General features: G+C 40.9%; 1 protein-coding gene across 4 annotated transcripts in view; it reads right to left on the bottom strand.

The window, feature by feature from the left end:
* znf385d (zinc finger protein 385D) overlaps positions 1-18,080 on the bottom strand; it is a 72,308-nt gene extending 54,228 nt beyond the window's left edge. For 2 of the 4 annotated variants that reach the window (XR_016145827.1, XM_039688697.2), the window contains exons 1-2: positions 17,698-18,078; positions 1,280-1,422 (exon numbers count right to left, since the gene is read on the bottom strand). Coding sequence is in view for 3 of the 4 variants with exons in the window: in XM_039688697.2 (XP_039544631.2) it covers positions 1,280-1,422; positions 17,698-17,722 (168 nt within the window). In the remaining variant the exon portion in view is untranslated. Of the gene's footprint in view, positions 1-1,279; positions 1,423-17,697 lie in introns of all 4 variants that reach the window. The other 2 variants (XM_039688698.2, XM_039688699.2) reach the window with 2 other exon arrangements.
* Positions 18,081-18,677: the final 597 nt, after the last annotated feature.

Genomic DNA, 18,677 nt, shown 5'->3' with positions numbered 1-18,677 from the left:
TTTGTAGCGTCGGGACGCGAGGCAGTATGTGTGTGCGCGTGTATCTGTGTGTGTGTAAGTTACCCTCAGCGCAGCTTCTAGGTCTCCAATGTCAATTTTTTTTAAACATGTGAAATGTTTGTCGCTGTTGGAGTTGTCATAAAGTATAGAGCGTCTTGTAGTACTGTAGCGCTTTATCAATATGTTTATGCGTTATGCTAACAAACAATAACTGACTGGGTCTGTCATCTGACCAATCACCGCCGATTAGCGTCACGCAAAGGAGTGGTTTGGAAAAATGAATCATTTGGGAGTCGGTGAGCAAATCAGTTAAAAATAAATGCATATTATAAGACAAATAAAGTGTTTTTTTTATCCTTGCATGCATGTTAAACTGTTTTTGGGAACTCCTAAAACAAAAATAGGAACATTTCAAATGCTATGATAGGGGCTCTTTAATAGTTTAACAATAGTCAAATTTAGCCATTCTGACAAATAAAAACTGCACTTCAATGAGCACTGGAGTCATTTTAAGCCGTCTGGTTGGTTTCTGCACTCCAGCAGAGCAAAAAAAAAAAAATGCTGTTGCATCAGTGCCACGTGCAAGAGTACCGACAGAGAAAAAAGAATGGGAAATAAATGCATTTACAACCATGATCAAGCCAAATCTGGAGTTTAATATCGGAGTCTGCTTCACCAACATAACATAAGAGCAGGACAGAGAGAGAGAGAGAGAGAGATTTCTGTTAATCTACTATCAGATTACTGGCCAATGCACAACTCATTATTGAAGAAAAAGTCTGTTAAATACAGATTAGAGATCCAGAGCAAATGTCAACTGTGTGTGTGTGTGTGTGTATGACCAAACTCTCCACATGTATGCATCTGTTACCAGCATGTTTGAAAAATCCCACACTCTCGTTTCCAAACGCAGGTCCGGCCAGTTCACTTTCTCTCCAGCCAAATCCCCTCCCAGCGTCACGCCGTCTTAAGACAACACAGTCTGTCTGTTGTGCTTTTACAGACTTCAGCACATGCATGAATAATCGGAGAGGTTCGCATCTGTCGGTGAGCGCTGATGACTGCTTTAGTGCCACGCCAGCATCTTGCAAAAAAAAATGTGCATGCTGACAAAAAAAAGCCCATGCAGCACCAGCAAAATACCAGCACTCATGTGACAATTATCACACTAACACTCTCCTCGAACCACGACCGGCGGTGTGTGTGTGTGTGTAACCACTGGCGCAAGAATCGAGTGAACTTCATTAGCACCTCCAGATGTAGTGTGTGTGAGACTCACGGTGCTGAAGCTGGGAATGAGGCTGAGTGTGGATCCGCTGTCCAGAGGAAAGGGGAAGAAGTGCTTCATGCCCAGAGAGGCTGGCACAGTGGGCAGAGAAGCTCGAACCAGCGCTGGCACCAGTCTGCTCTGACACGCATTACCTGAGGAGGAACAGAAGAGACAGGAGTCACCAAACACGCTCGCAACCAATGGAGAGAGAGATTGACTCATTATTAAATGTCTTTGTTTTGGTTTAGCCGTTTATTTTCGAAGTGCTGACATCCCTCACATGTGCGTGCCAAATTATCCTCTCTAATCGTAAGGCAGCTTGATTTATTTAGTTATGAGCTCTATGGGAAGCCAAACGCACCACATGAACCATGCAATGCTCTCCGAAACTGTTGTGCGAGTAAATTGGCTATCTGGAGGAAAGACTGTTGCACAAATTCATGTGTTATTTTACGTAAACGTCTTCCTTTAAAATATAATAATCATTTGATATGCACTTTAACAACTTTCCTCTTTGGAAATCCCTTCTTTCAATACAGTGAAATAAAACATTGACAACTCTAGAATTCAATTAAAAATAAAAATGGGGGGAAACGATCTAAACTAAAACTCGAAAACTGAAATAAAAATGACAAAAAAAAATGCATTTAGCTTTAGTTTTTGATACATGACATACTATAACCTTTAAATGTTGCCTACATTAAACATGAAAATGCAGCAAAAAATCAGAAAACTAAACAATGACAAAGTGAAAAGTAGAGCTGTCAAACGATTAATCGCGATTAATCGCATCCAAAATAAAAGTTTGTGTTTACATAATATATGTGGGTGCACTGTGTATAATTATTTTGTATATATATATAAATAAACAAGCACACATGCATGTATATTTAAGAAAAAAATATGACGTATATGTAAAATATTTATATTTAAATTATATATAAATCTATATACAGTATATACATGAAAATATTTCTTAAATATATACAAGCATGTGTATGTATTTATATATAAAAAAATAATTCTACACAGTGCACCCACATATATTATGTAAACACAAACTTTTATTTTGGATGCGATTAATCGCGATTAATCGTTTGACAGCCCTAGTAAAAAGTAAAATTTAATTAAATTAAAAATTATTATAACCCTGGCGAAGACTGAACTGTCCATGATCAGTAGCGGCAACTGAATACTGAAGCAATTTTTGGCTCAAAAATGTGATTGGACAGGAATGTTGTTCTGTTGATGCAGGAACACGGCCTAGTTGGCGAAATCACAGCGAACACAGAATTCATGAGTTCAATTCAACCATGACATGATGATTCAGTTCATTTCTTTGCCACACACAGTCGAATCTCTGCTGAGGATCTGGACACTACCGCCAATGACATGATGACTTTTTACCCATTACTAAAACTATCTGCCATATTCACTCTCCCAGTGCTATGAGCAATATACTTGTCAAACTGAGACTCTTGATTGGCTGTTATCTGTATTAGCAGTAGAGACAAACTATAGTCCAAGTGGAAAAGACAGAAACCAGTGGCAGAAAACAAAAGTAAATGGCTTGTTTTATCACAGTCGAGTGTTTGTGTGGGTGGCATTGGAAAGGCAGATTTTTACAGCACATCCCATTAACGCAACAGATAAAGAAACCACGTTCTGCCTCCAAACGGAGACAAAAGCCAGAGAAGAAAGACAAACAGACCCAAAGCGTTGCAGAAATGTGATGCCAAAGAAAAACGGACCACTCAGGGTTTGATTTATGCTCAGTCTCAGATGTTTCTCCAAAAAAAAAGAAAAAAAAAAACCTTATCTTATCGTTATCTATTCTTGACATAGATAATGATTCATGTTAATAGCAGCTCAGGTCATTTGGTCAAACAAGGAATGTCTGAGCCCATGTTGAAATATCTTACAAGTTAACTTGTATTGACAAATAAGAACACATATTTTTAGATCTGTTGTGAAACTCTGGAGGAGACAAAACAGGTTTTTGTTTCAGGATAAAATCCATAAAACAACTTTATTTCGATTCTGCTGATTGCAAAGCTTTACATTTTCTTGCATCACTTCTAAAACTCTAGAAATTAGATTACCAAGGTCTTTTTCTCATGAGAAAGTTGGATACTTTAGAGAAAGACTCTATTTGATCTCTTGTCTGAGAAACTGTGATATTAAGATCTACTTTGTGATTTTTATAACTCATAGGTTGAGCTGTTATCTGAAATAAAACAACTTGTTTTCTCTTCTTTTAAATGTATAGCTTGACATTTTCTCAGATATCTTCTGAAACTCAACTCAACTAACTCAATCTGCTTGCAATCACACCATTCTCTATAGGGCAGCCACGGCTGATTGGTTCCTGCTGTATCAGCAGCCAATGAGCTCGCTGCTCAACCTTCAAATACTTGTTCAGCATTTGCTGTAGCAGTGTGCTTTCAGAAACCCTCTCCTTGCCCAGCTCGACCTGTATAGATCTGCTGCGGGTAATTCATGTAAACACTATACTGTACAGCAGCATCAATAACTGACAGCAGGGTCAATAACTGACAGCAGGATCAATAACTGACAGCAGCATCAATAATTGACAGCAGGATCAATAACTGATAGCAGCAGCAATAACTGACAGCAGCAGCATCACTGACAGCAGGATCAATAACTGATAGCAGCAGCAATAACTGACAGCAGCAGCAATAACTGAGAGCAGGATCAATAACTGACAGCAGGATCAATAACTGATAGCAGCAGCAATAACTGACAGCAGCAGCAATAACTGAGAGCAGGATCAATAACTGACAGCAGCAGCAATAACTGACAGCAGGATCAATAACTGACAGCAGGATCAATAACTGATAGCAGCAGCAATAACTGACAGCAGCAGCAATAACTGAGAGCAGGATCAATAACTGACAGCAGCAGCAATAACTGACAGCAGGATCAATAACTGACAGCAGGATCAATAACTGATAGCAGCAGCAATAACGGACAGCAGCAGCAATAACTGAGAGCAGGATCAATACCTGACAGCAGCATCAATAACTGACAGCAGCATCACTGACAGCAGGATCAATAACTGACAGCAGCATCAATAACTGACAGCAGGATCAATAACTGATAGCAGCAGCAATAACTGACAGCAGCAGCAATAACTGAGAGCAGGATCAATAACTGACAGCAGCATCACTGACAGCAGGATCAATAACTGACAGCAGCATCAATAACTGACAGCAGGATCAATAACTGAGAGCAGAATCAATAACTGACAGCAGCATCAATAACTGACAGCAGGATCAATAACTGATAGCAGCAGCAATAACTGACAGCAGCATCAATAACTGACAGCAGGATCAATAACCGACAGCAGCATAAATAAATGACAGCAGCATCAATAACTGACAGCAGGATCAATAACTGACACCTGCATCACTGACAGCAGCATCAATAACTGACAGCAGGATCAATAACTGACAGCAGAATCAATAACTGACAGCAGGACCAATAACTGACAGCTGCATCAGTGACAGCAGCATCAATAACTGACAGCAGCATCAATAACTGACAGCAGCATCAATAACTGACAGCTGGATCAAAAACCAACAGCAGCAGCAATAACTGACAGCATCATCACTGACAGCAGCATCAATAACTGACAGCAGGATCAATAACCAACAGCAGCAGCAATAACTGAAAGCAGGATCAATAACTGACAGCAGCAGCAATAATAGCAGCAGCATCACTGACAGCAGCATCAATAACTGACAGCAGGATCAATAACCAACAGCAGCTGCAATAACTGAAAGCAGGATCAATAACTGACAGCAGCAGCAATAATAGCAGCAGCAATAACTGACAGCAGCATCACTGACAGCAGGATCAATAACCAACAGCAGTAGCAATAACTGACAGCAGCATCAATAACCAACAGCAGCATCACTGACAGCAGCATCAATAACTGACAGCAGGATCAATAACCAACAGCAGTAGCAATAACTGACAGCAGCAGCAATAACTGACAGCAGCATCACTGACAGCAGCATCAATAACTGACAGCAGGATCAATAACCAACAGCAGCTGCAATAACTGAAAGCAGGATCAATAACTGACAGCAGCATCACTGACAGCAGCATCAATAACTGACAGCAGGATCAATAACCAACAGCAGTAGCAATAACTGACAGCAGCATCAATAACTGACAGCAGGATCAATAACTGACAGCAGCATCAATAACTGACACCAGTAGCAATAACTAACAGCAGCATCAATAACTGACAGCAGCATCACTGACAGCAGCATCAATAACGGACAGCAGCATCAATAACTGACACCAGTAGCAATAACTAACAGCAGCATCAATAACTGACAGCAGCATCACTGACAGCGGCATCAATAACCAAAAGCAGCATCAATAACTGACAGCAGCATCAATAACGGACAGCAGGATCAATAACTGACACCAGTAGCAATAACTAACAGCAGCATCAATAACTGACAGCAGCATCACTGACAGCGGCATCAATAACCAAAAGCAGCATCAATAACTGACACCAGTAGCAATAACCAACAGCAGCATCAATAACTGACAGCAGAATCAATAACTGACAGCAGCATCACTGACAGCAGCATCAATAACTGACAGCAGCATCACTGACAGCAGGATCAATAACTGACAGCAGCATCAATAACTGACAGCAGGATCAATAACTGACAGCAGCATCAATAACTGACAGCAGGATCAATAACTGACAGCAGCATCAATAACTGACACCAGTAGCAATAACTAACAGCAGCATCAATAACTGACAGCAGCATCACTGACAGCAGCATCAATAACGGACAGCAGCATCAATAACTGACACCAGTAGCAATAACTAACAGCAGCATCAATAACTGACAGCAGCATCACTGACAGCGGCATCAATAACCAAAAGCAGCATCAATAACTGACAGCAGCATCAATAACGGACAGCAGGATCAATAACTGACACCAGTAGCAATAACTAACAGCAGCATCAATAACTGACAGCAGCATCACTGACAGCGGCATCAATAACCAAAAGCAGCATCAATAACTGACACCAGTAGCAATAACCAACAGCAGCATCAATAACTGACAGCAGAATCAATAACTGACAGCAGCATCACTGACAGCAGGATCAATAACTGACAGCAGCATCAATAACTGACAGCAGCATCACTGACAGCAGGATCAATAACTGACAGCAGCATCACTGACAGCAGCATCAATAACTGACAGCAGCATCAATAACTGACAGCAGCATCACTGACAGCAGGATCAATAACTGACAGCAGCATCAATAACTGACAGCAGCATCAATAACTGACAGCAGCGTCACTGACAGCAGGATCAATAACTGACAGCAGGATCAATCACTGACAGCAGCATCAATAACTGAGAGCAGGATCAATAACCGACAGCAGCATCAATAACTGAGAGCAGGATCAATAACTGACAGCAGCAGCAATAACTGACAGCAGGATCAATAACTGACAGCAGCAGCAATAACTGACAGCAGGATCAATAACTGACAGTAGCATCAATAACTGACAGCAACATCAATAACTGACAGCAGGACCAATAACTGACAGCAGGATCAATAAATGACAGCAGCATCAATAACTGACAGCAGGATCAATAACTGACAGCAGGATCAATAACTGACAGCAGGGTCAATAACTGACAGCAGGATCAATAACTGACAGCAGCATCACAGACAGCAGGATCAATAACTGACAGCAGGATCAATAACTGACAGCAGGCTCAATAACTGACAGCAGCAGCAATAACTGACAGCAGCATCAATAACTGAGAGCAGGATCAATAACTGACAGCAGCATCACTGACAGCAGGATCAATAACTGACAGCAGCAGCATCACTGAGAGCAAGATCAATAACTGACAGCAGCATCACTGACAGCAGGATCAATAACTGACAACAGGATCAATAACTGACAGCAGCATCAATAACTGACAGCAGGCTCAATAACTGACAGCAGCATCAATAACTGACAGCAGCATCACTGACAGCAGGATCAATAACTGACAGCAGCATCAATAACTGACAGCAGCATCAATAACTGACAGCAGCATCACTGACAGCAGGATCAATAACTGACAGCAGGCTCAATAACTGACAGCAGCATCACTGACAGCAGGATCAATAACTGACAGCAGCAGCATCACTGACAGAAGGATCAATAACTGACAGCAAGATCAATAACTGACAGCAGGATCAATAACTAACAGTAGCATCAATAACTGACAGCAGCAGCAATAACTGACAGCAGGATCAATAACTGACAGCAGCATCAATAACTGACAGCAGCAGCAATAACTGACAGCAGGATCAATAACTGACAGCAGCATCAATAACTGACAGCAGCAGCAATAACTGACAGCAGGATCAATAACTGACAGCAAGATCAATAACTGACAGCAGCATCAATAACTGACAGCAGCAGCAATAACTGACAGCAGCATCAATAACTGAGAGCAGGATCAATAACTGACAGCAGCAGCAATAACTGACAGCAAGATCAATAACTGAGAGCAGGATCAATAACTGACAGCAGCAGCAATAACTGACAGCAGGATCAATAACTGACAGCAAGATCAATAACTGACAGCAGCATCAATAACTGACAGCAGCAGCAATAACTGACAGCAGCATCAATAACTGACAGCAGCATCAATAACTGACAGCAGCAGCAATAACTGACAGCAGCATCAATAACTGAGAGCAGGATCAATAACTGAGAGCAGGATCAATAACTGACAGCAGCAGCAATAACTGACAGCAGCATCACTGACAGCGGCATCAATAACCAACAGCAGCATCAATAACTGACAGCAGCATCAATAACTGACACCAGTAGCAATAACCAACAGCAGCATCAATAACTGACAGCAGAATCAATAACTGACAGCAGCATCACTGACAGCAGCATCAATAACTGACAGCAGGATCAATAACACAGCAGGATCAATAACTGACAGCAGGATCAATAACTGACAGCAGCATCAATAACTGACAGCAGCATCACTGACAGCAGGATCAATAACTGACAGCAGCATCAATAACTGACAGCAGCATCACTGACAGCAGGATCAATAACTGACAGCAGCATCACTGACAGAAGGATCAATAACTGACAGCAGGCTCAATAACTGACAGCAGCAGCAATAACTGAGAGCAGGATCAATAACTGACAGCAGGATCAATAACTGACAGCAGGATCAATAACTGACAGCAGCATCAATAACTGACAGCAGCATCACTGACAGCAGGATCAATAACTGACAGCAGCATCAATAACTGACAGCAGCATCACTGACAGCAGGATCAATAACTGACAGCAGCATCAATAACTGACAGCAGCATCACTGACAGCAGGATCAATAACTGACAGCAGCATCACTGACAGAAGGATCAATAACTGACAGCAGGCTCAATAACTGACAGCAGCAGCAATAACTGAGAGCAGGATCAATAACTGACAGCAGGATCAATAACTGACAGCAGGATCAATAACTGACAGCAGCATCAATAACTGACAGCAGCATCACTGACAGCAGGATCAATAACTGACAGCAGCATCAATAACTGACAGCAGCATCACTGACAGCAGCATCAATAACTGACAGCAGCATCACTGACAGAAGGATCAATAACTGACAGCAGGCTCAATAACTGACAGCAGCAGCAATAACTGAGAGCAGGATCAATAACTGACAGCAGGATCAATAACTGACAGCAGGATCAATAACTGACAGCAGCAGCATCACTGACAGCAAGATCAATAACTGACAGCAGCATCACTGACAGCAGGATCAATAACTGACAGCAGCATCAATAACTGACAGCAGCATCACTGACAGCAGGATCAATAACTGACAGCAGCATCAATAACTGACAGCAGCATCACTGACAGCAGGATCAATAACTGACAGCAGCATCACTGACAGCAGCATCAATAACTGACAGCAGCATCACTGACAGAAGGATCAATAACTGACAGCAGGATCAATAACTGACAGCAGCATCAATAACTGACAGCAGGATCAATAACTGACAGCAGCATCACTGACAGCAGGATCAATAACTGACAGCAGCATCAATAACTGACAGCAGGATCAATAACTGACAGCAGGATCAATAACTGAGAGCAGCATCAATAACTGACAGCAGGATCAATAACTGACAGCAGGATCAATAACTGAGAGCAGCATCACTGACAGCAGGATCAATAACTGACAGCAGCATCAATAACTGACAGCAGCATCACTGACAGCAGGATCAATAACTGACAGCAGCATCAATAACTGACAGCAGCATCACTGACAGCAGGATCAATAACTGACAGCAGCATCACTGACAGAAGGATCAATAACTGACAGCAGGCTCAATAACTGACAGCAGCAGCAATAACTGAGAGCAGGATCAATAACTGACAGCAGGATCAATAACTGACATCAGGATCAATAACTGACAGCAGCATCAATAACTGACAGCAGCATCAATAACTGACAGCAGCATCAATAACTGACAGCAGCATCAATAACTGACAGCAGCATCAATAACTGACAGCAGCATCACTGACAGCAGCATCAATAACTGACAGCAGCATCAATAACTGACAGCAGGATCAATAACTGACAGCAGGATCAATAACTGACAGCAGCATCAATAACTGACAGCAGCATCACTGACAGCAGGATCAATAACTGACAGCAGGATCAATAACTGACAGCAGCATCAATAACTGACAGCAGCATCACTGACAGCAGCATCAATAACTGACAGCAGCATCACTGACAGAAGGATCAATAACTGACAGCAGGCTCAATAACTGACAGCAGCAGCAATAACTGAGAGCAGGATCAATAACTGACAGCAGGATCAATAACTGACAGCAGGATCAATAACTGACAGCAGCAGCATCACTGACAGCAAGATCAATAACTGACAGCAGCATCACTGACAGCAGGATCAATAACTGACAGCAGCATCAATAACTGACAGCAGCATCACTGACAGCAGCATCAATAACTGACAGCAGGATCAATAACTGACAGCAGCATCACTGACAGCAGCATCAATAACTGACAGCAGCATCACTGACAGAAGGATCAATAACTGACAGCAGGATCAATAACTGACAGCAGCATCAATAACTGACAGCAGGATCAATAACTGACAGCAGCATCACTGACAGCAGGATCAATAACTGACAGCAGCATCAATAACTGACAGCAGGATCAATAACTGACAGCAGGATCAATAACTGAGAGCAGCATCAATAACTGACAGCAGGATCAATAACTGACAGCAGGATCAATAACTGAGAGCAGCATCACTGACAGCAGGATCAATAATAGCAGCAGCGTAGCAAATCTATTCCGCCAAGACCAAACATATCAACATTGTCATACCCATTATCATGCCAAACACTCTTGAGAGTTGTCATGACAGAACTAAGGTATTTTCTCAGGAGAAATTGGAAGACTTCTCCATTTGATCTTATTATTGTCTAGAAACAACTATGACAGAAAAGTGTGTTGCTTGAATCTCAAATAAGCAATCTCATCTGTGTTTTTTCTTTCCTATGGGAGCTTTGAAATCTCAGCACCAGTTTGACATGGATCACGAAACAAAATGTTACTAATTCCTCGAGTCCTTCTGGCTTGCAGGGATGATAAATAATAAAACGAAAATAATAATGAAAAACACCGACCCCAGATTGTTGCGCCACATGCCTTTGTCGAGGGAGAAGGAAAACGTGCTTGCACTTGCAGCATGTCAATCTCAGACCTCCGTGTCGGCGACTCGACTCTGACATGTCAAACGACATCAGGCTAAAAGAATGCTGTCACGGCGCCAGACACAGAACAAGAAAACAGAATTAAATATGCAAGCAAAAGCATGGCCTGAGTGACAGCGGGAACTGTGACCGAGCGCTCGCCGCTCTCTCAGCGCGTTTTACAGCGAAACATCTGGGTTTTATCTCCACGGGGCCTTGAAAAGCTTTACGAGGTTTGATTATTGTGTGAGCACGATGCAGAAACATTCAAAGAGCCTCTTTCTGGAAAAAGGCAAACAAGCAAAACATCAATGCTGGCAGCATGTCGCTCGGGTTTAAGGGTACACGTCTTATTAAGTTGATGAGAACATTTTGATTGTTACGAGGCTTTTTTGACACTGTGCCTGCAGCGTGAGCAAGTCTTTTACGGCTCTGTTTTCCGTTTCAAAGAACAGTAATGTGGAAAATGTCCAATCTTCTCTGCCCTGCAGTCAGTCAGTCTTTGCGCTGCTTTTAGTGAGCAATATTTTCAGCACCTTCTCTTCATGGAGACCACCTCGCTCTCAGCGCTGAAACTAGCTCTCGGGCTTCAACAGAATGGGGTCAAAGGGTTCAAGTGTTAGCATGGTTTGCTTAACCTCACGTCCCCCACATGCGGTCTTTTCTCTCAATTATCTGTCTGCATGTGAATCCCTGAACTTACAGTCCCCCTGTGGTGAAAATCCAGCTTTTAATGTTGTTTATATATGATGTTTCAGCCCATTCTCACCCCCAAGGCATCACCTAACTGACGCCTTGGGAAGGCTTCAATATCTGACGCTTTAGGCGCCCTTTAGCGTCAGTTAGATGACGCCCTAGGATCGAGTGTACCCTACCCCCACCCCAGACCTAAACCTAACCGCGTCCTCTAACTGACGCTTTCCTTTAGCGTCAGTTAGATGACGCCGTAGGATTGAGTCATGTAAGTAGGGTTGGGTATCGAGAATCGAGTATCGATTGAAATCGGGACTAACTTTTCGTTTTTCCCGGAATCGTTCAAAAGTCAAAATTTCGATTCCTAGTTTCGATATTCAATGTCCGCCAAGCGGAAGAAGAAACCGCTGAACAACACCAACGAAGAAGCGTCTACCGGAAGTGTTGGCATAACCGCCCGAGTCGAACATGAGTAGCTTACGTCGGCGGTCCAAAGTGTGGCTTCACTTTTCTAAAAATAACGAAATCTCCGCAAAATGCAAAATTTGTGACAAAAGGAGTATTTGTGACAGGAGTATTTCCTTCAGAAAGGATTATTTCCTTCAGAAAGACCGTTGGTTAGCAAGGTTAGGTAAACTTTTTTGACCCTGCCTCTTAAAAGAATCAGAATCGAGAATCGTCAGGAACCGGAATCGAAACAAGGAATCGGAATCAGAATCGTTCAAATTCAAACGATACCCAACCCTACATGTAAGTGACGCTAAAGGGCGCCTAAAGCGTCAAATATTGAAGCATGGTCAAAGGTGACGCCTTGGGGTGAGAATGCGTTGGGTGTTTTTAACCCCTTTAGTGTCACCCCCCCCCCCCCCCATTTTTTTTTTTGAATATAGATGAAAATGCACATTTCGAACTTAAATGGTTGTAATTCAAGAATGCTTTGAAATATAGACGTAAGATTGGCCTCGTTTTAAAGAAGACATTTGGCAGATTTTTGTAGAAGTGAAATAAATTAAGTTATAGAAGTTTGAGTTTATGAAAATGTACGATATAAAAAAATTAATTATTCATAATTTATATAAAATAAATATTTTCAAAACCTAGGCGACTCTAAAACTGCAAAAAAAAAAAAAAAAAAAAAAAAAAAAAAAAAAAATCGAAGCCAAAAATCTGAATAAGTTGTGTTTCAAATTTTAGGTTGATATCTCTAAAAATGAGCTTTCAGTGAGATTTTGTTTGGGCGCAGTACCAAACTTTTTCACTAGGGCACAATCAGACTCCATTACTGCCCATATAAGGGCGCCTCCATCTTCATATGAAATAATAATTATTATAATTATAAAATAATTGAATGGAGGCTCTCTTTTGAACTCTTGGCATGAAAACAAATCTTTCATGATTTTTCATGTTCATCACAATTTCAAAATAAAGGTCTAAACACACCTTAGAGTATGAAAATATTCTTGTTGCAAATTGATAAATTACGGCTCCTCTGTAATATATTTTGAATTTGATTAGTTTAGGTTTAGTATAGGATAAAAATATAATGGATTTGGGCCCACCGGTGGGCCCGTGACACTTAAGGGGTTTAATATGCTTTAACACACACCATGTGTAAGTTGATAAGTGGACAGCATTGCTGAGTATTTCCTCCTTAAAACTGCAGCGAACCAAAGACAGTCTCAAAAACACACTTTGAAATCGCTGGTGTTTCTGACATCACAAACCACCTTGTAACCAATCAGATCAACGTGTGATCGTCAACCAGTGGATCTCTGAGTGAGAGAGTGGAATGACAGCAGTGCTACCTATGGAATGTCCTTACAAGTATTGCAAAATAAACCTGTGTGTGTGTGTGTGTGTGTGTGTGTGTGTGTAAACCGCCTCCATATCTCTGTTCAGATGTGCCCATCATCTTGAAACAGCGTTCGCTGCTCGGAGCGGTGCTGACTGAGAGAAAAAGTGATGTCTAGAGGACAAATATGGCACGTAAATAATTAATCACATCCGCTCTCTGTCACTCCTATCATTCTCCTAGACTTGATCCGGCCTGCTTTATCTCCATGTCCCTTGATATAAAAAACACACATACTTGCCCTCGAAACACACACAGAGGCCTCTCCTGATGGACTGTCGTTGAAAACCTACGAGTCCTACGAGTGTACAATGTAAAGAAGTTTAAATCAATACTACATTTCCTTCAATTTGAAAACAAGCATTATTTATTTATTGCATTATTTACCGGTACAGCAATGCACTCACAAAGGAAGGCTCTTGGGAATTGCAATAAGATAAGCGTTAAAATATTGTTTCAAAAGTATAGCTCCAAGACTAACAAAATAATACATAACTAACACCTCTAAAAGCCTGTTCACACCAAAGACAATAACTGTAACGATAAAGACGAGCAGAGTCCACAGAATGGCACAGAAAAGTGATGTCATTGAATGACTTACGAGAGGTAAAAACGATATAAATACTGTTCGTTTTCTCACACAAACCGCTCGTTTCGTGTCTTAGGCCATCAATGTGTACTTACATTTACGAGTCATTAAATCATGTTTAATTTGGACTTCTTTGTGGATGCTCTTTGAGGTGGTGACCATAGACCTCCATTATATGACTGACAGACAAGAACGGTTTGACCTAAAAATATCAAAATTTAAATACTGCGGAAACAAAGACACCTACATCTTGGATGAGGTAAGCTGAAACATATCAGAAATTAATTTCAAAGTTATCTATCCCTTTAAAGAGCTCGAGCATTTAAAGTATGTGTGGACGCTAAAATGGTTATGGGTATCTTTAGTTATTGTTCTTGTTGTGAACGGGCCTTAAGAACAATCTTTTCTGTGCAAAGTTATTAAATATTTCAACTACTGTTATGAATATGCTGGTAACCCCTAGAGCAGTGTTGTAGTACTCGAGACTCGGACTCGTCTCGGACTCGGTCTCGAGACCATATTTTAATGGTCTTGGTCTTGTCATGGACTCGTGTGCATTTGGACTCGGAATTGACTCGTACTCGAACATTTTTTTTTTTAGGACTTATTCCCGAGTCCACTCGAGTTCAATTCAAAATATTTTTCATGATTATTAATGTATGTTAATAAAATATTTCTTTAAATTGGATTGACACGCCCAGTGATTGGTGATTTTCTAGTGTGCAACTGCGCATGACAAATTGTAATAAAATTACTTTTAACACCAGCTACTATGTGGCCTTTTTACCCTAAACTGATCATATTTTTTAAACTCTAAGTAAATTCAGTAAAAAAAAAAAAAAAAGGATTTCTCTAAGTAAATAAAAGTAAATTAGGTAATCAACCCTCACTGGTCTCGACTCGGACTCGACCGTCTCTGGTCTCGGACTCGACTCGGACTCGAATCTCTATGGACTCGGTCTTGACTCGGACTCGACTCTCTCTGGTCTCGGTCTCGACTCGGACTCGAGTGAGGTGGTCTCGACTACAACACTGCCCCAGAGTTTTTTGCACAACTCACAAAAATACCAGAAAGAGACCATTTACCAAGTAATCAAGGTTTGCATGCTTGGTTTGCCCCTGCTGGTAGATATCATAACTACACCATTGTGTTGCTAATAAAAATCTAGACAGCCACTGAAAAATAGCAGTGCATTTAAAAAATTATAAAATACATCAATATTATTAATAATAAATATGCATGCTTTTTTAATCTCTCAAAATTAAAATAGCAGCACACTGAAAACTGATATCCCAGATATTTGATTACAGCACATCTCTCTCTCTCTAAGTACTACTGCTAGACGGACTGGATCAGGTATTATAGACCCCTTTATTGTTCCACCAATGGGAATAATAATGATAATGCATAAACAGACATTCATCTAGACAAGTAATCCCATGTTAAACGGATGATTGAACTAAACAGCTCAAACACTGGATTGAACCCCACTGGATTACCTCACATGATATCATAGACGTCCATTGTAAATTTTGTTTGTTTTGACAAACTGAGGGATGAGTCAATATTTTATAGCACAGATGTTGTTCATTAAGCTTAAGTTGTTTTGCACATTCCATTAAGAGCCAGTTGTGGTATTGTGCATTTATTCTGAAGATAAAAATATTAAGATATCAAGTTTACAATAAATAAACACACACACACCCAAACACACACCCAAACGTATATGTTGCATGCAAAACTAATTGGGTTTTAAACTGTAGTAAAGCAGTGATCAGGAAACACTAGCCATGTGTTCTGCAATCTGAGGTTATAAACCAAATAAATAAAAGATCTGGGGTTAACCACACTGCAGTCATCACCCACGTCCTAACAAGATCTACAAGCTCAGGACCGCCTAAAATGCTCCCTATTGGGAGGAACCAAACACCGGACACGATAGTTGAGGCTATGTACTGCATTGAGGCTGCACATCAGGGACCAGAAACGTCAAGTTACCTTTGATTTCAGTCATTTAGATACACAACAAATGAATAAATAAAGAATAGTTGCTGTGCAATCTGGAACATAAACTATCTATAATCAGGGTCTCCCTGTCAAAAGGGAGAATTAAATGCCCCCCCATAACATGAGTCTGTGATTGGATCATTATTGCAGTGGTTATTATGTTTATTGCATGATATATGTTTGGCGAAAGTTGCACCATTTGATGGATATAACATCACAACATGTTTTCCATCAAGAGGTGCATACATTGTTATAAGAGTCCAGCACTCTGTAAAGTCTCCTCCAGCACATCCCAAACACTTTCTGATGAATTTTGACATTGTCCTTCTGGAATATGTCCATGATGTGTCTACATGGGTGTTTAAGAAATGAAAAACTACACTCTTTCATTTAAGGTTAGAAGAACTGCTGCCAAACATATAATATGCTAGAAACATAATAATTACTGCAATAATGATCCAATCACAGACTCTTAAAGTCCATCTGTAGTCAACAATTATCTCTTAAAACTCATCTTTGATCACCAAAATTACATATTTAAAAGTTTTTTTGTTTTTTTTATATTGAAAACATAATAATAATTAATAATTTCAGAAAATTAACTCTCGGTCTTTATTCAGTTTTTTTATCTTTATTTCTTAATAGAATTCATCAAAGTATAGAATAGAATAATTTTAACGCCGTGTGACAACATGCCCCGCCTGCGCAACTGGGATTTAAACCCGGCTAGTGTCTTTTTCTGGTTAGGTCTGCCTTAAAGAACTGTCTCAACTGTTAAATAACAGATATAAGATTAATAATATAATATAAAATTTGTCTAATTTTAAATAACCACAAAAAAAAAAAACAGAGATAAAAATAATTTAAATTCACTTTTCCTATGGTTAAATAAATGTTCAGTGATATCATCCAAAGATTTTTTTTTATTTTATTTTGGCGCAGATTTTTGTAAAAATAAATAAATAACAATAATAAATAAATAAATAAAAACAAACAATAATAAATAAAAACATCACGTCACATTACAGGACTGCAAACAAAGTTAAGAAGTGATAAAAATGGTAAAACATCTAAACAACAGACACCTTTCCTTTTACGTTCATAAATGTAAAACTTGGAAGTTTACAATGACATTTCTAAAAATGTAATATAAAACACACAAACACACACATTCAAACCCCTAAAAGCTGCATCAGATTTCAGTTTCTCCTGCGGTGAGATCTGATCACTTGGACAGGACTCATCCCTTCAGCTAGAAGCTCCAGACAACACGCTGAGACGTTTCCTAAAATCTCCTAATCCCTTCAGTTTTGCAGAAACGCGCGATTTCAAGCTGTTCGCTAAACTCCACCGCAACAAATCAGGTGTGTGTGGTGAGGCTGCGCTGATGTCCCCGTGAGAGACCAGGCGGGGAGTCTATAAAACACACCCGCGCAGACTTATAATAACCAGACTTACCCATAAACATGCTCTCCATGGTCATCACGCGCACAGAGCCGTGGCGTCCCCGCGCACCGCTGTCAACAGTGAACCCATGATTTCAGTTGAACATGTGGGGAACTGTCTCTCTCTCTCTCTCTCTGTGAACTGAGATCTTCAGAGAAACTCCTCAGCTGTGTCTCAGAGCGAGCTGATCCTCTCCAGATGTAATCTGACTCCTGCGGAACGAGCCGATATCAGCGTCTCTAGCGGGAGTCAAGCCGCGGCTGCTCATTTGTTCTGTCTGAGTGTTCCTCAGGCACTACTCTCTCTCTCTCTCTCTCTCTCTCTCTCTCTCTCTCTCTCTCTCTCTCTCTCTCTCTCTCTCTCTCTCTCTCTCATTCCCTATTCCAGCACCTCCCAATTTCAAATATCATGCTCTCTCTCTCTCTCTCTCTCTCTCTCTCTCTCTCTCTCTCTCTCTCTCTCTCTCTAGTTATCTGGTGACGTCCTCAAATGCGATTCATAAAGTAAACAACATTTTAATTTCTAGCTTATTGTGTTAATTTATCTAAGAGCATTTGACAGATTGTTTGTAGAGTTTTCGCTGTGTGGTGTTGCTAGATGGCTATTAGATGTTCTATTAGCCTGCTAGTGGATTTTGCAAGGTTGTTGCTAGGGTGCTCTGGGCTGTTGCTATGATGTTGTGGGTAGTTGCAGCAGTAAGCAACTTAGACTGGCAAAAATTAAGTCTCTCAAGTCTCTGCCCTTTAAACATGGCTCGCCCACTACAATGCAAGCCTTTATTTGCTGGTTATCGTCTGCTAGGGGTACAACAGGTGGAGAGTTTGGGGAGTGGCTACTGCAGCAGGAGAGAGTTTGGGGCGTGGCTACTGCAGCAGGAGAGAGTTTGGGGCGTGGCTACTGCAGCAGGTGGAGTTTGGGGCGTGGCTACTGCAGCAGGAGAGAGTTTGGGGAGTGGCTACTGCAGCAGGTGGAGTTTGGGGCGTGGCTACTGC

This window comes from Pimephales promelas, chromosome 12 (assembly GCF_988280905.1).
Source record: "Pimephales promelas chromosome 12, fPimPro1.hap1.1, whole genome shotgun sequence".
NCBI lineage: Eukaryota > Metazoa > Chordata > Actinopteri > Cypriniformes > Leuciscidae > Pimephales > Pimephales promelas.
Note: the sequence above shows the minus strand (reverse complement) of the source record. Positions and strands in the feature narration are given on the sequence as shown.